At 40.3% G+C, this 22,048-nt stretch overlaps 1 protein-coding gene across 4 annotated transcripts in view; it reads left to right on the top strand.

The window, feature by feature from the left end:
* LOC140740020 (E3 SUMO-protein ligase PIAS4-like) overlaps positions 1-22,048 on the top strand; it is a 129,944-nt gene that overhangs the window by 5,780 nt on the left and 102,116 nt on the right. For all 4 annotated transcript variants that reach the window (XR_012101779.1, XR_012101780.1, XR_012101781.1 and 1 more), the window contains exon 2: positions 7,046-7,552. Coding sequence is in view for 1 of the 4 variants with exons in the window: in XM_073068807.1 (XP_072924908.1) it covers positions 7,058-7,552 (495 nt within the window). In the remaining 3 variants the exon portion in view is untranslated. The remainder of the gene's footprint in view (positions 1-7,045; positions 7,553-22,048) is intronic.

Genomic DNA, 22,048 nt, shown 5'->3' with positions numbered 1-22,048 from the left:
TATAAGGAAATCCAATGGCAGAGTTCCTAAAATGTCGAGTGTGGGTTTTCAGGCTCCTCTCCCTCCTCCTTGATGGTAGTAATGAGAAGAGGGCATGCCTCTGGTGGTGAGGTGCCGTAACTTTGGGTGTCACTTTCCTGAGATACCACTTTTGAAGATGACCTCAGTGTTGGGAGGCTTGGGCCCATGATGGAGTTGACTGAATCTGTAACCCTCTGAAGCCTCTTACGATTCTGTGCATTGGTGCCTCCATTTTTTCAGTAATGCAACCAGTCAGAATGTTCTCCATGGTACATTTGTAGAAATTTGATAGAGTGTTTGGTGACATACCAAATCTCCTCAAACTCCAGATTAGCCGCTGACATGCCTTCATCATGACTGCATCAGTATGTTGGGCTCAGGATAGATCCTCTGAGTTAATGATGCCCAGGAACTTGAAACTGCTTACCCTTTCCACAGCTGACCCTTCATTCAGGATTAGTGTGTATTCTCCCAACTTCCCCTTTCTGCAGTCCATTATCAGGTACATAGAGTGCATGACATAACTTTAACCTAAGAAAAGTGTTTTAACAATTAATGTGAAGATAATTATTTCATTAGTGGAGGGGTTACTGTTAGAACAGGAGAAAACAAGTGGTCCAGGGAGAATGTAGGAATTGAAGCATAGCTCAGTGATCAAACAGAATGCCTAGATTATGTAGTTTATTTCCCAAAATCTGAGTAATACAGCAGATATAGAAACATGCCATATCAAGGGACTATATTTTGCGCTAGGTTTTGATAACATGTAAATTCTTAGTAAGTTGCACCCTTTCAGACACAATTTCTGTTCTATTTAGTATGTCAGATGGTATTGAAAATTATGTAGGATATTGGTAAACTGGATGATTCAGTAAGTAGAACAGATAGAATAAAGATAATTATAAAAATCTGGATGGGAGATGAGAAACATTTTTATACAATGTGTTTTTATTATGTTGAGTGTTTCTCAGGAATAGTGATGAATTAAGAGTTAGAAATAGATTTTAAAGTGAAATTGGACATTGAAAAGGAAATATTTGTTGATCAGCAGAGTTAAATAACAGGAACAACAGCATTACAGGCAGGGTGGCCACATTCATTGGAAAAATCTCAGTTGCTCAGAGTTTCACCTTTTGCAATGGTGAGAAATGAGGATTAATGTAAAGACAATGAAAGAGAGGTAGTAAAGTGGTGAAATCTAGTAGTAGAATATACAGGGCCATTACAATCGCCCTGCTAAAAATATTCTTCAATGTTCCTTTTATTGTATTTGTGAGGATCTTGAACAAATGTTCTAATCTATTTATGGAGCATTTGAAATAGTTCCTATTCACATCATCAACCTTCATAATGTTCTGATAAAGACCATAAAAATTTTTATTTGTCTAAAATTACTGAAGTGCTATACCTGCCCATTTATCTCCTCCCTCACCTCCATTCAGGGTCCCAAACAGTCCTTACAGGTGAGGTAACACTTCATCTGCAAATCTGTGAGGTTGTCTACTGTATCCAATGCTCCCGGTGCAGCCTCCTCTGCATTGATGAAAACTGACATAAATTAGGGGACCACTTTGTTGAGCACCTTTTCCTGGTGGCCAACCATTTTAATTCTTATCCCCATTCCCATTCCAACATATCAGTCCATGGACTTCTTTTTTCCCATGATGAGGCCACTCTCAGGGTGGGGAAGCAACACCTCATATTTCTTCTTGGTAGTTTCCAAATTGATGGCATGATCATCGATTTCTCGTCTGGTAAAAATTCTTTCTTCTATTCCCTGTTCTGGTCTCTTTTCTCCTCATCTCCCCTACTGCCCCTCCTACTGATAGGAGGCGCACTCTCCTCCTATCAGTTTCCTTCTTCTCCAGCCCTTCACCTTTCCCACCCACCTGGCTTCATCTCTCACCTTATAGCTAGTCCTCCTTCCCTTCCCCCACCTTTGCATTCAGACGTCTTCCCCATTCCTTTCCAGTTCTAAGGAAAGGTCTCAGTCCAAAACGTCTACTATTTATTGATGTCGTCTGACCTGCTTAGTTCCTCCAGCATGATGTTTGTGTCACTTTGGATTTCCAACATCTGCAGAAACTTTTGTGTTTATCTAGCCCATTGATGTATCTAAAAATAATTCCAATTTATTTGGTGTCTCCTGATACTTGTCTCAAATCCTTGTTAAGACTGCAGTAGTGTCTTTTTCTAAGATTCAGGCCCTTTTTAAAGTAGGGTGTCTAAACTGTAAGTAATTAGCATTGCATAAAATTTAGGAGGAGGAGTTGGCCATTTGATCTCTTAGCCTCAAAAATCATGGTTAATGTGATCTATAAATTTACCTGCAATTTCCTGCCCAATTCTTAAATCATTGATTTCAGTGTTGTGCAAAAATCACAATCAAAGGTGAGTTTATTGTCATGTGTACAAGTACATATATGCCCACATGTAATGAAAAACTTCGTTGCAGCAGCATTGCAGGAATTTGGTATATAAGCAACATTAGGAAGAAAAACATAATTTGTACACAATTTTTACAAAAAAACATAGAACAAAAATAGTCCATTTTAGGGCAAAATGATCAAAGTGGTTGTAGTGTTGCTAAACTATCTCAGCAGTCAATATATTTAATTTCTCAACATTGCAAATGGTCCACACTTTATTCTGTGTTTAAGCACCCTAGTTCTTGACCCTCTCACAGCCTCAACTGTGTCAGCCCCTAAGAATCTTTTAAGTTTCAAGAAGATCGCCTTTCATTCCTTGAATGTAAGAGTTAAAGGCTCATTAAATACAGAAGGCAATCTCATCATTCTATCTATCAATCTACTGAACCTTTACTGATATACCTCCAAAACAAATATATGATCCTTAAATTAGCAGACCAGAACTGTACACAGCACTTTGGGTGTGACCTCACTAAAGCCCTATAATTATAGATTCATCACTCTTGTACTCTGTACCCTTTAAATACAGGCAAAATTTCCACATATCTTTCTAATTGTTTGTTATACCTGCATATTAACTTCCCTTGTCCTTTGCCCACAGCCCTGTGAACCTCAACATTAAACTGTCTTTGCACTGTTTAAGTATTGTTTTGCTTTTATAGATGACTTGCTAATTTATTAATTAATATCCTATCTATCTTCTATTACTATTTTAAGTAATGCACACAAAATGCTGGAAGAGTTCAGCAGGCCAGGCAGCATCTATGCAAAAGAGTACAGTTGATGTTTCAGCCTGAGGCCCTTCAGCAGGACTGGAGAAAAAAAATGAGTAGAGTTAAAAGGTGGGGGAGGGGAGGGAGAAGCACAAGGTGAATGGTGAAACCTGGAAGGGAGGGGTGAAGTAAAGACCTGGGAAGTTGATTGGTGAAATAGGTACAGGGCTGGAGAAGGGGGAATCTAATAGGAGAGGACAGAATGGGCAGGCAAGGAGGTCGGGTGAGAGAGGGAAAAGGGGATGGGGAATGGGTAATTAATAGGCCCAAGGAGTTTGGAAATGGATGGACAGATTAGGACAATAGGCAAAGAAGTGGTAGATGGGATATAGTGTAGGAAAGTACCTGGAGTTTCAAAGCATGAGTGAAGATCTTACTGAATTTTACCAAATGTTGAAAGGCCTAGATAGAATGGTAGAGTCTGGGACCAGAGGCTACAGCCTCAGAATAGAGGGATGTCCCTATAGAACAGAGACAAAGAGAATTCTCTTTAGCCAGAAGATGGTGAATCTGTGGAATTCATTACCACAGGTGGCTGTGGAGGCCATGTCATTCAGTATATTTAAAGTGGAGGTTGATATATTCAGTGGCCATTTTATTAGATATAGACCATAAGATATAGGGACTCTCTCCAACTCTGCATCAAGGCTGCCTGCTTCTACTTTTCATTAACCTTAATGCCAGAGAGAATATTTTTTACCTTGTCTCTGACTTTTTTTGTGTTTAGTTGTTGGCAAGAGGTGAGGGGGAAATTTTGAAAGGAAATCTACATGGCAAGTTTTGTTACATAGAGAGTGGGAGGTGCCTGGAAAGCACTGGCAAGCGAAGAGGTGGGAGCAGATTCAATAGCAACATTTAAAATATTTAAACCGACACATGAACTGGCAGGAAATTGTGGGGTGTAAACCTTGTGCAGGCAGATGTGCTGATTAAATTGGCATCATTGTCAGCACAGACTTTGTCAGCCAAAGAGCTCCAGTTCTGTGCTGTATTGTTCTATGTTCTATGAAATTCCATCCACTTTTCTACAGGATATAACAAAAAGTTTGCTGCAGTTCTCCCAATTGTTGTTCCAATTCACCACTCCTACAGTCTCCCTGTAACTTATTGTCATTGCATCGTACCAGGATTCTTGTACTATCACAGCATCTTTGTTATCTATTTAATCTTATCTCTGGCTCTGTCTTTATACAGTGATACTAGAAAGACTGTGAACCCTGTAGAATTTTCTATTTCTGCATTAATATGACCTAAAATGTGATCAGTTCTTCAGGTAAGTCTTAAAACTAGATAACGAGAACCCAATTAAATAATTAACACTAAAAACATTATACTTGTTAACTTATTTATTGAGGAAAAATGATCCAGTATTACATATATTTGTGGGAAGAAGTATGTGAACCTTTGGGGTAATACCTTCTACAAAATCTATTTGGAGTCAGGTGTGCTAATCAATGAGATGAGATTGGATGAGTGGGTTGTAGAAGTGCCCTGCTCTATATAAAAAAGACACACAGTCAGGTTACTGACAGAGACTGCTCTTCTGAAGAAAGATCTGTTTATGTGCATCATGCCTTGATCAAAACAAGTTTCAGAGGACCTTCTTAGAAGAATTGTAGAGATGCATGAAGCTGGAAAAGGCTACAAAAGTATTTCTAAAGACCTGAGTGTTCATCAGTCCACAGTAAGAGAAGTTGTCTACAAATGGAGGAAATTTAGTATTTTTGCTACTCTCCATAAGAGTGGGCATCCTGCAAAGATGACATCAAGAGCACAATGTGTAATGCTGAAGGAGGTGAAAAAGAACCCAAGGGTAACAGCAAAAGACCTGCAGAAAGCTCTAGAACTTGCTAAAGTCTCTGTTCATGTGTTCACTATAAGAAAAAACACTGAACAAGAATGGTGTTCATGGAAGGACACCACGGAGAAAACCACAGCTCTCCAAAAAAAAAACATTGCTGCACATCTCAAATTTGCAAAGGATTACCTGGATGTTCTACAATGATTCTGGGACAATGCTCTGTGGATAAATGAGTCAGAGGTTGAACTTTTTGGCAGAAATGCACAATGCTATGTTCGGAGTGTTACGAACCCTGTAACTGGGTCACTTACCAGCAAAGATAGAGAGGTCCGTTGAAGTCTGATGGTACTATTTTTAACAGTATTTATTAGTAAAAATACACAAAAATAATATCAATGCAAATATACAGATAATATACGTCATCAATACTAAATCTAAAAGTGCGGATATAATAATAATCAATAAGAAATAGCTCTATCGTTGTCTAGGGGATAATGTATTGTCCGATGGAAATATAAAAGTCACTCAGTTCATGCAGGCTGCAGCCTTTGGGGACCGCTGGGTTGCAATGGTTGGAGAGAGAGAGAGAGAGAATTTGGGAAACTTGCCGGCTTTCCTTTTATGATTTCGATCTGTAAGAGTCTCGTTGGTGTGGCCGTTCACTTGTGGCCTCTCCTTTAGCTAAGCCGTTCTTCTGTGGCGAGCCCGCTAATCCCAGGCAAGGGAAGGACGCACACGAGCCCCCCACCGGCTGTCACTATTAAACGCTGTCACTGGATTTCTAGCGTTTCTCCTGGTGCGTCTAAAGGGGTTGTTCCCCAGACCCTCTTTTATCCTTACTCACGGGGTCTCAGATGTCATTCGGGTTGGGATGATGCAGTCCCTCAACCAGCCCACTCTGGTCGTCCCCCGAGGGCTTCAATGAATAGTACAGTACTCAATACACAATTCCGTCTCCAAGAGACAATAGCCGTTATCAATGGTTTTGTTTTGCTGAGGCCAGGACACATTCCAAACCTTGTGGATTCTGCATGTCTCTCTCTCATTTCCTGGGTCCCAGACCCGAATTAATAGCAATCTTGCGATTCTCAAAAAGGAGGGGGCAACTTTGTACCCTTTGGCCCCTCAGAGTTGTGGCACATTCGTAACAGGAGGGAAAAGGGCACTGCACACCAACACTAAAACTCATCCCAACTGTGAAGCATGGTGGACAGAGCATCATGGTTTGGGGCTGCTTTGCTGCCTCAGGGCCTGGACAATTTGCAATCGTTGACGAAACAATGATTACAAAGCTGTATCAAGATATTTCAGGATAGCAGCCCATCACCTGAAGCTTAATAGAAGTTGGATAATCTAACAAGAGAATGAGCCAAAAGACAAGAGTAAATCAACAACAAAATGGTTTAAAAAGAAGAAAATTTGTGTTTTGGAATGGCTGAGTCAAAGTCCTGACCTTAATCCTATAGAAATTTTGTGGAAGGACCTGAAGCAAGCAGTTCATGCAAGGAAACCCACCAGCATCCCAGAATCCCAGAGTTGAAGCAGTTTTGTAAGGAGGAATGGCTTAAAATTCCTCCAAGCCGATGTGCAGGACTAATCAACACTTACCGGAAATGTTTGTTGAAGTTATTGCTGTACAAGGGGGTCACACCAGTTACAGTTACTGAAAGCAAAGATTCATGTGCTTTTTCCAACAAATATGTGTAATATTGGATCTTTTTCAATAAATAAATGATTTATCTAGTTTTAGGACTTACCGGAAGATCTGAGCACATTTTAGGTCATATTTATGCAGAAATAGAGAAAACTCTACAGGGTTCACAAACTTTCTAGCACCTCTGTATTATTTTGCACATTATAGATATATGTGAGTGCACATGCATATGTATAAAATGTCTGGATATAAATGTTTGCATACACTACTTTATATATCTTTCCCTAGATTTGGGGAGTTTGGCTGTGCAAGTTGATACTCAATCTTGGTTTTGTTCAAAGCTCCTAATATTTCTTTCAATAAACAGTTCTTTTTCAGAATGGATGTATCATTGTCTTCTGATCAAGAGATTCCATCTAGTGCAGAAGAACATGTGGAAGTTGAAGTATCTGTTTTCCAGATAGAAAGGGAGGAACCTGAAGATGCAATCGTACGAATTAGACTGGGTAATCGATTACGGCAAAGAAGGCGACGTCAGCGTCTTCGTGCTGCTAGAAATGAAGCACAGAGAGTGGAACCATTGCAAAATGGATGTCAAATACAAGTTACTGCAAATGAAACTGAACAACCTGAAACTCATTCGGAGAACCAAAAACAGTTTGAAAGCATTCCTAATGGCAACAATGCCGAGTCTTCCACTGTTGAAGATACTGCTAATCAACTGGAAGAAAATAGAGAGACTATTGATTTACGTGACTTTGAGCGAATCCTGAGACGTCGAGAGAGTATACGCTTGAGCCAACGAAGGCGGCGAGAACGTCTTCGTAACTTGAGTCGTAGTCTTGAATCTTCTGATCCACTTGCAAGATGTCGAGTGAGTGTAAAGTTATGTAAACAATGGTGCAAAAATCTTAAATCTATAAATGCTTTTCATTATCTGCATGCAGGGCTATTTTTGGTTCAGTGAGTGCACATGTATATGTATAAAACATGCAATATATTAAACATTTACTTATATCATTGGTGTAATTTTGACTTTGGGTGATGGTTGAAAGAAATATACAAGGAACATGTGAATTGACATGCTTCCTACACTGTTGCTCAGAGTCAAATTATTCCCTTCCATAAATATGATAGAGCTTTTATTCCATATTTTTCTACATAACTACTTTCTCTCTCATTTGTTGTTATGGGCCCTTCCAATGAAAAATCTGGCCTTCATCTGCCACTGTATTTCCAGTTCTCACAGGAGTTTTCTAAATTATTCTTCCAAATTACACAAACTAAAAGTATCAGTTTAAACAAAACATTAAAAGAAGTTGAGTTACACCCTGAACCATGTGATGATGAAACACGTTCAGTGGGATGTCTCTTAATCCTTTCTTTCAGTGTCTCTCAACATCCTCATTTTTTTTATGAAGGGCTTGGACCCTTTCAAATGACTGACCTTTTCTTGATTTACTATGCCCTTAAGCTGAACTTGGATTGTACAATGTAAGCACATAGAGCCAAATCATGCACATCACCAGCTAGGAATTACCAACCACTCCTGTATTTACCTGACTCAATGATGACTGATATTCTGTATTCTAAGATGCAGCTATGTGGTCTGGATTGCAGCAAAGAGGCACCAATGCCTGATAACCCTTGACAACCTGTGACAGTCAGTAAGGTTGAGGTTAGGAGTCCTGGCTGTAACATTTGTAATTGGTCTGAATAGTGTTTGAGAATCTGTAATATTCAGAGGTGTGTATTAGAACATAGAAGAGTATAGCACAGAAACAGGCCCTTCAGCCATCAATATTGTGTTGAATCAATTAAATTAGCAATCAAATGGCCAACTAACTAATCCCCTTTACCTACACAATGTCCATGTTTTCCATTTTGCTCACATTCATGCACCTATTTAAACATCTCATAGAAGTTTCTAACATGTCTGCCTCTACCACCACCTCAGGTAATGCATTCCAGGCACTCTATGTGTAAAAAAATTTGCTCCTCACATCTCCTTTGAAGTTACCCTTCTCTCCTTAAAAGCATGCCCTCTGGTATAAGACATTTCAACCCTGGGGAAAAGTACTGTTTTTCTACTCTATCTATGCTTCTCATTTCCCCTGTGCCTCCGCCGCTCCAGAGAAAACAACCCAAGTTTGTCCAACCTGTCACAATAGCATATGCCCCCCTAATCCAGGCATCATCTTTGCACCCTCTCCAAAGACTCGACATCCTTCCTATAGTGGGGCAACCAGAACTGTATGCAATACTCCAGATGCAGCTGAACTAGAGTTTTATAAAGCTGCAACATAACTTCCTGACTTGAACTCAGCGCCTTGAGTAATAAAGGCAAGAATGCCATATGCCCTGTGAATCACCCTGTCAATCCGTATAGCCACTCACAGGGAGCTATGAACTTAGACATCAAGATCTCACTGCTCTTTAACACTCTTCAGGGTCTTGCCCTTAGCAGTGTACTATTTCTTTATGTTTGACCTACCAAGGTGCAAAACTTCACATTTGGCCCATATAACCATATAGCAATTACAGCATGCAAACAGGCCATCTCGGCCCTTCTAGTCCGGGCCGAACGCTTACTCTCGCCTAGTCCCACTGACCCGCACTCAGCCCATAACCCTCCATTCCTTTCCTGTCCATATACCTATCCAATTTTACTTTAGATGACAATACCGAACCTGCCTCTACCACTTCTACTGGAAGCTCGTTCCCCACAGCTACCACTCTCTGGGTAAAGAAATTTCCCCTCATGTTACCCTTAAACTTTTGCCCCCTAACTCTCAACTCATGTCCTCTTGTTTGAATCTCCCCTACTCTCAATGGAAAAAGCCAATCCATGTCAACTCTATCTATCCCCCTCATAATTTTGAATACCTCTATCAAGTCCCCCCCTCAACCTTCTACACTCCAAAGAATAAAGACCTAACTTGTTCAACCTTTCTCTGTAACTTAGGTGCTGAAACCCAGGTAACATTCTAGTAAATCTTCTCTGTACTCTCTCTATTTTGTTGACATCTTTCCTATAATTCGGTGACCAGAACTATACACAATACTCCAAATACGGCCTTACCAATGCCTTGTGCAATTTTAACATTACATCCCAACTCCTATACTCAATGCTCTGATTTATAAAGGCCAACATACCAAAAGCTTTCTTCTCCACCCTATCCACATGAGATTCCACCTTCAGGAAACTATGCACCATTATTCCTAGATCACTCTGTTCTACTGCATTCTTCAATGCCCTACCATTTACCATGTATGTCCTATTTGGATTATTCCTACCAAAATGTAGCACCTCACACTTATCAGCATTAAACTCCATCTGCCGTCGTTCAGCCCACTCTTCTAACTGGCCTAAATCTCTCTGCAAGCTTTGAAAACCTACTTCATCATCCACAACTCCACCTACCTTAATATCATCTGCATACTTACTAATCCAATTTACCACCCCATCATCCAGATCATTAATGTATATGACAAACAACATTGGACCCAGTACAGATCCCTGAGGCACACCACTAGTCACCGGCCTCCAACCTGACAAACAGTTATCCACCTCTACTCTCTGGCATCTCCCATCCAGCCACTGTTGAATCCATTTTACTACTTCAATATTAATACCCAATGATTGAACCTTCCTAACTAACCTTCCATGCGGAACCTTGTCAAAGGCCTTACTGAAGTCCATATAGACAACATCCACTGCTTTACCCTCGTCAACTTTCCTCGTAACCTCTTCAAACAGACCCTGTCTATCCAGATAATTATATATACCATCTCTAGGAATACTTTTCATTAATTTACCCACCACTGACATCAAACTGACAGGCCTATAATTGCTAGCTTTACTCTTAGAATCCTTTTTTTAAAAATTGAGGCCCAATTAAACTCCATCTGCCATTTCTCCACCCATATCTCCAACCGATCTACATTTTTCTTTATTCTTTGCAATTCTTCTATGCTATCACAGCACCACCAATCTTTGTATCATCTGCAAACCTACTAACCCACCCATCTACATTTTCATCCCAGTCTTTTATATACATCACAAACAACAGAGATCTCAGTAGAAATCCCTGCAGAACACCATTAAGCACAGACCTCCAGCTGGAATAAGTCCCTTCCACCATTACCCTCTGTCTTCTATGAGCAAGCCAGTTCTGAATCCAAATGGCCAATTAACTTTGGATCTTAATGTTCTGGATGAGCCTCCCATGAAGGACCTTGTCAAATGCCTTACTAAAACAACTACAGTCTATTTTCATCAATCACTTCACAAAAGAAAACTCTGTCAAGTTAGTAAGACATGACTTGCCCTGCACAATGACATGCTGGCTCTCTGTAATTGTTCCATGCTCAGAAATCCTATCCCTATGAATTCTTTCCAGTAATCACCCTACCACTGATTTATGAATAACAACGTTAATTTGGCAGGGGAAGGGAGTGATAGAGATGAGGGTGGGGCAGTTGGTATATTAGCAGATGCAGTGTGTAGTCTGACTGTGAAAAAGGGCAGGCAGTTGATAGGCTAAAATTGCAGTCAGTGGGACGAGTTAAAGTGTAACATGGGGCAAAATAAAAAAGGGTGATGAATATAGGATTGAAACTGTTATATTTGAATGTACACAATATATTGAATAAGGTAGTTGATCTTGCAGCACATTCAGAGATTGGCAGGTGCTCATGGCTGAAAGAAGATCATAGTTTGGAGCTTAATACCGTAAATTCCGGTGTATAAGCCGAGAATTTGGCCCTAAATTTTGGTCCTAAAATTAGGGGGTCGGCTTATACAGAGGGTGCCAACTTTAGAAAAACGGATACACGGAAGACAGGTCGTATTTATTGGCTGTCATTGAGTCAAATGTGTTCCACTGTTGACGCATGAATTCTTTGAATGGTTTGTTTAAACTCATGTCTAGTGGCTGGAGGATGGACATGAAACTACTGAGGATGACTGCAATGTCCATATTTTCAGCTTTCAGTGCTGCTTTTGTCTCACCTGACAAGTGCATTTTGAACATGTCCCAGACAAGTAGCAACTTTTTCTTCCTGAAACCTTCGGGACGTCGACACCACACCTCTTTAATTCACTTCAAGCAACCCACTTCGTCCATCCAGCAGTGTTCTTGAACGTAAACAATACCCGCAGGAATTTTCTGAGCAATCTTTTTTTTTTTCTCAACACAAGATCATGTCTATTCATAAATCGGGTGTACCAACTTCGCGTGGCTTTGAAATTTTCATTGACCTCTCAGTGTTTTTCCTCTCATTTCAATGCTCGAACTCGAATTATTTCTCTGGTAACAATGTATCTAGACGATCGCTGGTGATTCACTTTTTCTTCCAGTTCTGGCCACTGGCATGTTTTCCCTCAGTTTGTACATTTCGTCTTTGGCATTTCCCTCAGCATGTCTTCTGCCCTTCTCCACTCTCTCACTTGTTTCTCGGTTACACTAAACCTCTTAGCAGCTGCAGAATTATTCGTTCCTTTAGCAAAATCAACCTTCAGCTTGAAGCCAGCATCATATCACATTTGTTTTAATCTTTTGTACATGGTGGTTGCAAACTCAATACTGAGTACACGTACTGATCCAGTTACCCCGTGTTATGTTTTAACAAGATTACAATGGGCACTAAATGGTTTCACCGGGGTTACATTTCAGAGGATTCTTTTCCTTTGGAAACCTAATCCAAAATTTCCCTCCCTGATTTATTTACTAAGAATTTGCTTATAATGCTCTACAATTTATAGGCCTGTTTTCTTAGCGGGTACTGGTTCACAAAATTTCCAGGTTCTGGATCTGGCAAAGCTGAGTACCGGCATGTGAGATCTTGTGATCTTTTCTGGTTAAATCAAAAACCTCTACAAAAGGGGACGGCTTATACAAAGGTAACATGAAAAAGTCACTTTTTTAGCCTGGAAAATGGGGGATCGGCTTATACACCGGGTCGGCTTGTACACTGGAATTTACGGTATCTATGGATACACGTTGTATCAAAAGGACAGGCAGGTAGGCAGAGGGGGTGGCTGGCTCTTTTGGTAAAAAACGTGAAATCAAACCCTAAGAAAGAGGTGACATAGGATTGGAGGATGTAGAATCCTTGACGGTAGAGTTAAGAAACTGGAAGGGTAAAAAGACCCTGATGGGAGTTATGTACTAGCTTCTGAATAGGAGCTCGGGTGTGGGATATACATTACAATGGGAGGTAGAAAAGGCATGTAAAAGGGGCAATGTTATAATAATACAGGGGATTTTAATATACAGATAGAGTAGGAAAATCATGTTGGTACTGGATCCTAAGAAATGGAAGTTGTAAAATGCCTGCGAGGTGGCTTTTTAGAGCAGCTTGTAGTTCAGCCCACTAGAGGAAAGGCAGTTCTGCATTGGGTGCTGTGATTTGATTAGGGAGCTTAAGGAAAAGGAACCCTTAGGAAACAATGATCATCATATGATAGAATTCACCCTGCAGTTTTAGAGGGAGAAGCTAAAGTCAGAGGTATCAGTATTACAGTAGAGAAAAGGGAAGTACAAAGGCATGAGAGAACAGCTGGCAAGGTTGATTTTAAGGGGACACTAGTAGAGACGACAGCAGAACAGCAATTTCTGGAGTTTCTGGAGGCAATTTAGAAGGTGCAGGATAGATATATCCCAAAGATGAAGTATTCTAAAGGGAGGATGAGGCAGCCTTGGCTGACGAGAGGTCAAAGACAGCATAAAAGCAAAAGTGAGGGCATTCAATATAGCAAAAAATAGTGGGAAGTTAGAGGATTAGGATGCTTCTAACAAACAACAGAAGACAACTAAAAAGCCATCAGAAAAGAAAAGATGAAATATGAAGGAAAGCTAGCCAATAAACATAAAAGCATACCAAAAGTATTATCAGATATATATTGAGAGGTGAGAGTAGTTATCGCACTGCTAGAAAATGACACTGGAGAGGTACTAATGAGGAATAAAGAAATGGTGGATAAGCCTTATGTATATTCCATTAGTCTTTATTGAGGAAGGTACTAGCAGAATGCCAGAAATCCGATTGTGTCGGGGCAGAAGCGATTGTAGTTGCTGTTACTAAGGAGAAGATGCTTGGGAAGCTGAAAGGTCTGAAGGTTGATAAGTCAGTTGGACCAGATGGACTTCATCCCAGTGCTCTAAAAAAGGTAGCTTAAGAAATTGTAGAGGCATCAGTAATGATCTTTTCAAGAATCCCTAGATTCTGGAATTGTTCCAGAGGACTATAAAATTGCAAATGTCGCTGCATCTTTAAGAAGGGAGAGAGGCAGAAGAAAGGAAATTATTTCCAGCATCTGCAGAATTTCTTGTGTTTATGATTTGCTGCTCCACTGCGAAGTCTCTTTAATGGATGCCAACCCTGAAGAAGTTTATGTCTTCTCTTTGACAGGAGTTCAGTGAAACGCTCTCCCACTGCTCCCCCTCTGTGATACCTACTGCCCTCTCACACTTTGACCATATACTCACCCAGTCTCGTTACCACAGCTATGTCCTCTTACCTCTGCTCACCTACCTATCACCTCCACCTGGTGACCCTCCTTCCCTTTATCTGATGGTACACTTTCCTCTCCTATCCTTCATCTCCAGCCATTTACCTTTCCGTCCCACCTACCTTCACCAATTACCTTCTAGCTATCGTTCTTGCCCTCCCCCTACTTTTTTATTCTGGCATCTTTCCCCTTCCTTTCCACTCCTGAAGAAGGGTCTTGGGCCGAAATGTCGACTGTTTATTCATTTTTATGGATAATGTCTGTCTTGCTGAGTTACTCCAGCATTTTGTGTGTGTTGCTTTGGGTTTCCAACGTCTGCAGAATTTCTTGTGTTTAAAAATTATAGGCCAGTTAGCCTGACATCAGTGATTGGGAAGATGTTGGAGTCCATTATTAAGGATGAAGTTTTGGGGTACTTGAAGAGTCATAATAAAATAGGCCAAATTTAACATTGTTTCCTTGAGGGGAAACCTTGTCTGATAAATCTGTTGGAATTCTTTGAGGAAATAACAGATGCAGGATAGACAAAGGAGAGTCAGTGGATGTTGGACTTGATATTTCAGAAGGCCTTTGACAAGGTGCCACACGTGAGGCTGCTTAACAAGATAAGAGCTTATGGCATTACAAGAAATATACCAGCATGGATAGAATATTGGCTGACTGGCAGGAGGCAAAGTGTGGGAATAAAAGATGCCTCTTCTGGCTGGCTGCCAGTGATGAATGTGGTTTTGCAGGGGTCGGTATTGGGACTACTCTTTCATATTATATGTCAGTGATTTGGATGACTGAATTGATGGCTTTGTCGCCAAGTTTGTGGACGATGCAAAGGCAGGTAAAGGGGAAGGTAGCGTTGAGAAAGCAGGGAGTCTGCAGAAGACCGAGAGCTATGAAACACTCCTCATACATTAACCCTTCCATTCTGTGAATCATTATCGCGAACCTTTTTTGCGCGCTCTCCAATGCCAGCACATTTTTTTTAGGTAAGGGCCCATCACTGCTCACAATACTCCAAATGCAGTGTGACCAATGCCTTATAAAACCTCAGCATTACATCCTTGTTCTTATATTCTAGTCCTCTTCAAATGAATGTTATCATTACATTTGCCTTCCTTACTGCTGACTCAACCTGCAAGTTAACCTTTAGGGAATTCTGCACAACAACTCCCAAGTCTCTTTCTTAATCTGAGTTATAATTTTTCTCCCCATTTAGAAAATAGTCTATGCCTTTATTCTTTCTACCCAAAGTGAATAACCATATATTTCCCTACACTATATTCCATCTGCCACTTCTTTGCCCTTTCTCCAATCCATCCAAATCCTTGTTGAGACTCCCTGCTCCCTCAACATTTTTTGCCCCTCCACCTTGTCTTCAAACCATTCACTCCATCATCCAAATCTTTGACATGTGACATGAAAAGAAGTGGTCCCAAAGCCAACCCCTGCAGAACATTACTTGATACTGGCAGGTAACAGACTAGGCCTCCTTTATTCCAGTTCTTAGCCTCCTGCCAATCAGACAATCCTCGTCCGTTAGTATCTTTGCCTATATTATCATGGGGTCTTATTTTGTAAAGCTGCCTCATGTGTGGCAACTTGTCAAAGGCCTGAAAATCCAAGAAAACAACATCCACTGGCTCTACTTTTTCTATCCTGCCTGTTATGTCCCCAGGAGAATTCCAACGGATATGTCAGGCAAGATTTCCCCTTCAGGAATGTGAAATATCAAAATAATCCAAACTTATTTTTAAGAATAACATCTTTGCACCTTAAATCTTTGACCTTTAAGCCTCATTGGAACTTTCAGGTCCAAGACATTATACTCGGGAATTCCAGCAAGATTAGGTTTTACTGCTATAATCTCAGCAGCAGGATAGCTTTGTGAATGAAGCAGAGCAAAAAAATTTAAACATTAAGATAGTAGTTTTGTATATCTTTAAAATGATGTGTTGGTGTGTATCTGTAAGAATGGATGAAATGTCTGCTCTGGTTTCAATTTGTTTTGTTTTTGATTCCATGAACTTTGAAAGGAGAGAAAGTGAGCCATGACATAGGGATAAAGAGAAATTGAAATTGGAGCAGTTGGGCTAAGCAAGGGAAAATAGTCCATAAAATGATGTTATTTCAGTTAAAACCTGTTAATGAAGTTGCAATTTCAGTTGTAGTTGCGTTTTATGTTGCAGCTTTTATATATTGCAGCTTTTTATGTTGTAGCTTTATAACATTTAAACTGCATCTAAGTAGTCTGTGATCTACATTTTGGTGGTGTTTTATCGAGCCAGTTGAGTGATATGGCGCTTCGCTGTCTCTGAGGGAGTTCTGGGAGAATTCGAATGAAATGTTTGGCCTCAAGGCCAAGAACCCGGAGACAGGGCGTGAGTTCACATTATGATGTGTTTCTTTTTTTGTTGTTATTTTGGGTGACTTTGTATCAGCATGGCCTTCAGATAAAGAACACTGAGCAGAACTGAAGTACCGGTATGTTTCGACTCTTTCGATTTTGTGTTTTCTCGCTTGTTTTATTTGTTGCCAGTTGCATGATTTTTTCTGTGTGGGGGGAGGGAGAGTTTGCTGTTTCTCCAATTCAATTCAAGTTTAATTGTCATTTAACCATACATATAGTCAAGTTCATTTTAAATCTTCAGTCAGCACAGCTGCCCTACTCTGCTCCTGGTAGAGTGCGATGGCTCAGATGTCTCTAGTGGCTGAAAAGCAAGCAATCTCGTGGCTTGAGACCTAAGTCCATTGAGTGCCACTAAAAAATCTTCAGTCAGCCGCAGCAGAGTTTGTCTTCTGCTGAGTGAAACTGGGAGGGTGGCTCCGACTGTGTACAGACACCGTGCCACACCACCCCCAGTAAAGTGCAATGGCTTCATCCTCTCATTCTGGTTGGCTGCAAACGGGCGACACCTTGACTTTCAGGCCTAGTCCTCCCTAGCCCCCCTTCATCTGCCCCTGATTACATCCAATAAGTCAGTGAATCAAACTTGTGGCATAGCAGCTTAACAATGTCCAAAGGGGTCTTGTAATTGCAAGAAAAGCGATCATGATGGCCACTTGCTATTTGACTTACACCTCCATCGACTCAGACAGCAGCACGTTCTGCAGCTCCTTAATTTTCTCCACTAGTGTGCAACCTGCTGATGGTGTAGACATGCAGTCCTTTGAGTTCTTAATGTATAGAAGGATTTTGAGTAGAACGGTAACACCTTTTGTTGACGCCATAGAAGCCGCTGTAACCAGTAGTGCTGCCCCCTTGCTGGAAGGAAAAAAAACAGGTTCCATGGTTTTCTTTATTTCGTGGCTGTCTGTGGGGAAGACAAATCTCAGGGTTGTATACTGCATTCATAGTTAAGTAATAAATGTTCTTTGAATCTGGAATATTGCATTCACTCCTGGTCACCCCATTATAGGAAGGATTTGGAGAGAGTGCAGAAGAGGTTTATCAGGATGCTGCCTGGATTACTGGAGTGTGCTAAAAAAAACAGGGTGGATGGTCTTTGGTTGTTTTTTCTTCAGCAGCAGAAACTAAGGGGAGATCTGCTAGAGATTTATATGATTATGAGAAACATAGATAAATAGCCAGTATCTTTTTCCCAGGGTTGAAATGCCTAATACTAAATGCATCTATTAAAGGTGAGGGGGTTAATTAAGTTCAAAGGAGATGTGCAGGGCAAGTTTCTGTTCTTGTGTTGTACTGTTCTATGTTCTAACTCACTTGTATTTTCTTACATTTAGAAAAGATAATTTTACTGGCTTATAAGAGTAAGGAAGAACTTTTCATTTCTAATATCTGTAGGAAGACAGAAAGTCAGCAAAAAAAAATGACCATTTCTTTTCTCATTCTGGTTTGATTTTTTTTAGAGTTGCATTTTGAAATTTTTTTTTTAGCAAAATTGACCGGAGATGAAAAGAAAAAAATGAATTGAAGGTTCTGGTGCAATTAGAAGTAAGTTGTGAACTGAAGTTGACAAACCAACTAAGTTAGCCTTCTCTGGTCCATCATATTGTAGCCTGTAACTTCATTCATCTGAAGATTGCACATGATATTAACATTGATCTGCAGTTCCAACACAAGTTTTGAAAAAAATATTGTGAATATGTTTTTCCATTAAGCTCTTTCTGTTTCTAAATTCTGAACTTACACTCTACGTATACCGCTGCTAATAAGTCAGTGTAATGAAATGGGGAATGTAGTTGTCAATATAGTTTGGGCTTTGGAATTTGTAATGAAAAATATGGTCAAAATGTGTGACTTTCAATTCGTATGCCTAGATCCAGTTAGCTGTTGAGCAGCAAACTATCAGCAAGCCAGGCAGCATCTGTGGTGGTGGTGGTGGGGGGAAGAATAGTCAATATTGCGAGTTGGTCATGAGGATTGAAAGTAGAGTGGTGAGCTTAGGAGGAGTGAAAGGTAACTAGCAGGTGACAGGAAAGGTGGAGGAGTTGAAAGACAGTAGCAGGAAGATGATAAGTGTGCCAGACAAGGAGAAAATAAATAGACAAGAAAGATTGAGAACTAGATGAAAGAAGGTAGGGGGAAGATTGGAGACAGATGCTGAAAAGTGATAAGCAGGAACACAAAATTCTAATTCTGCTCTACTGACCACTATACATAGTATTGGTTGCCTATCTGGAATAGAATGAGAGAAGTCTTTGTATTAAAATCTGTGTGTACTAAGTTCTCTGCCTTCTGAAAATAAAAAATGCAGTGTCTGATTTAAGCTTCGCTAATTTTATACTACCTGTTCATTTTCATGAGAGCAGTGGTCAGCCAGCACTGACCATGTTGTTAATTAGCTTGACACATCAGTTTGGAGTCAATTTTATGGGTGATATTATTCTGTTAGTTACTCTGCACCCGTTAAAGAGGAGGCACACTGTAGCTGGTGGTTGTTGCTGTCTGCTTTTCTGCAATGACCTGAAAAACAAAGAAGAATGGCACAACACAGGAGAAGGCATGAGGTTTTCAGTTGCAGCAAACTGCAAAAGACATTCTGTGTCAATACATAACCAGAAGGCTGTGCAGCTATTTGTCAAGAAAGTGAAAGATCTGGAGGAGAGCATTTGATGTTAACCCTGGGAGACGAGTCTCAAGGACCTGAATGCATTGCCACAAGGAGTTCAACTTCGTCACACTTGTCAAGGTCTGTGAGTAATTTTTAAATGTAGTATCTTATATTTATAAACTTCTTATTTTTTATTTCACTATGTCTCCGTTTGTTTTGCCAACAGTCTTGATTAATCAAGACTCATTCCTAACATCTAGCTCTGATGTTGCTAGGTTGGAGGTGTTGTGGTTAGTGTAGATTGTTGTAGGTTACAACAGGACATTGACAGGATGTAGAGCTAGGCTGAGAAGTGGCAGATGGTGTTCAATCTATAAAAAGTATAAAGTGTTACATTTTGAAAGGTCAAAGTTTAAGGCAAAATACAGGATTAATGGCATGATTCTTATCAAGGTGGAGAATCATAGGGATCTTGAGATCCACATCCAATAACCCCTCAAATTTGCCTTGAAAATTGATATGGTGGTTAAGAAGGCATATGGTGTGTTGGCTTTCATTAGTTGAGAATTGAGATCAAGAACTGTAAGTTAATGTTTCAGCTCTATAAAACTCTAGTTAGGCCACACTTGCAGTATTGTGTTCAGTTCTAGCTACTACATTATAGAAAGGATGTGGAAACTTTAGAGTGCAGAGGAGTTTTACCAGGAAGCTGGGTGAATAAGAGAGAATATCTTATGGAAAGGTTAAGTGAGCTAGGGCTTTTTACTTTGGAGCAAATGAGGATAAGAGCTGACTTAACAGAGGTTCAGTAGATGATAATAGATTCGACAGCCAGTGGCTTTTTCCCGGCAGGGAGATGGCTAAAACAAGAGGGTGTGATTTTAAGATGATCAGAGGACAGTATAGGTGGGATGCCTGAGGTAGGTTTTTTACACACACAATGGAGGATGTGTAGAACATGCTGCCAGGATTGGTGGTAGAGGTAGATAGATTAGGGGCATTGAGAATTTTTAGATAGGCATATGAATGAAAGAAAATTGAAGGGACATGTGGAAGGGAAGTGTTAGTCTGACCTTAGAATAGGTTAAAAGGTTGGGACAACATAGTGAGTCAAAGGGTCTATACTGTGCTCCACTGTTCTATGTTCTGTGCTGCAGTTTTCATACTGGTATCTCATAGTCTAAACACAGTGAAGTATTCATCCATGATAACTACATTGACCAAACAAGTTGCATGGCACTGAATTTCACACTTCTCTCTCTCACTCTTGCAGGGCAAAGTGGTGTATAACAAGATGCAGAAGGAACTAACTAAAGCAGACAGGCATGCTTGTGTGCCACAGTCATCATTGAAGGAGACAATACAGACCATTATTAGTGTGTCCATTATTTAGGCCTTGGCTCAAAGATAATGGTATTTTCATGCTTACTTATCACATCCCAAATCTCCCCTGATACATTCCTTTCTAATTTACAAGTTGTTAATAATATAAAAATGTTTTCCCCCCACCTATCACAACCTTACCATTATCTCTTTTTCATTTCAGATACCCAAGATCAGGCCAAATGAGAAGATAAACTGCTACTCAAATTCCAAATTGGATTTGACAATACACATAATTTTGAGTACTGTATAGCATAAGGCAGAATCTGCATATGGTGATAAATCAGGTACTTAATGATACTGCCAAATCATGGATAAGGCCGACAAGATACCAGCAAAACTCTCTTCACTATCAACCAGCGTGAAGGTGTCCATTACAAAGCTTTGTACAAAGTTTAAAGCCCATCCTTTCTGCAAGGAAAAGGATGGCTAACTTTGGTCTGCATGGACTGAACTGAACTGAATGGTAGTGCAACCCCAGCTGTAAGATTGGGCTTCAACGCTCATCGCTGCCTGTAAGCAGTTTGTACATTCTCCCCATGACGGCATGGGTTTCCTCCGGGTGCTCTGGTTTCCACCCACAGTCCAAAAACACACAGTTATGATTAGCGAGTTGTAGGCGTACTATGTTATCACTGGAACCATGATGATACTTGTGGGCTCCTCAGAACAATCCCTGCAGATTTGATCTGTTGTAAATTATGCAATTCATTGTATGTTTCGATGTACATGTGACAAATAAAGCTAATCTATAACACAGTGTAAGAAGGCCAACATTCCAGCACCAGCAATACATACAATCTTGTATGATTCCAGTGGTTTAGGCAGTTTCCCAGCTCATTCCAATCCATGCAGTCCATCTTCTGCTATTTTGGAAAGTGCAAAGTGTATCCTGGTGGTCCAGCAATTAATTGGGTTACTAGGATTACCATGGTGCCACTCTTGGTAGAGATTGTGGCTCCATGGAGCGGGGAAGTCTCATCTCTCTCTCTGCCTGTGTCATTGCTGTCGCCTTTCAGCCAGCCACAATTCCAACCACTGCTATATGGCCACATAGTGTATATGCAGTTGGGTTTTCTTTATCAGGAGCTGTTTGAAGTCATTGTTCAAGGTCATCTACAACTCTCCCAATAAACATCATCCATCATTCTCCAGCTGTGCTGGCTACTGGAGTGGTTCTGTAAAAGAACATTAGGACCTGCAAAGGCACACCAAAGGCATGGACAAAAATAAATTATTTTTGTTTACATTATGACATGATTCTATTCATACATTTGATCTCTATTTTGTATTTGTTCTTGCATTTACTTTTGTGGCCAAGTAAAATTGATCATTGTCATAAAAAAGTTGTAGAGTTGTTAGTGAATAAAGGCTGTTGTTATTCTTTTTGCATGAAAGAATGTTTTCTAGTATGTTGCAGTGATTGTGCACTAAAGTCATCAGTTGTGTTGTAAGGAAACACCAG

Source organism: Hemitrygon akajei, chromosome 16 (genome assembly GCF_048418815.1).
Source record: "Hemitrygon akajei chromosome 16, sHemAka1.3, whole genome shotgun sequence".
Classification (NCBI taxonomy): Eukaryota; Metazoa; Chordata; class Chondrichthyes; order Myliobatiformes; family Dasyatidae; genus Hemitrygon; species Hemitrygon akajei.
Note: the sequence above shows the minus strand (reverse complement) of the source record. Positions and strands in the feature narration are given on the sequence as shown.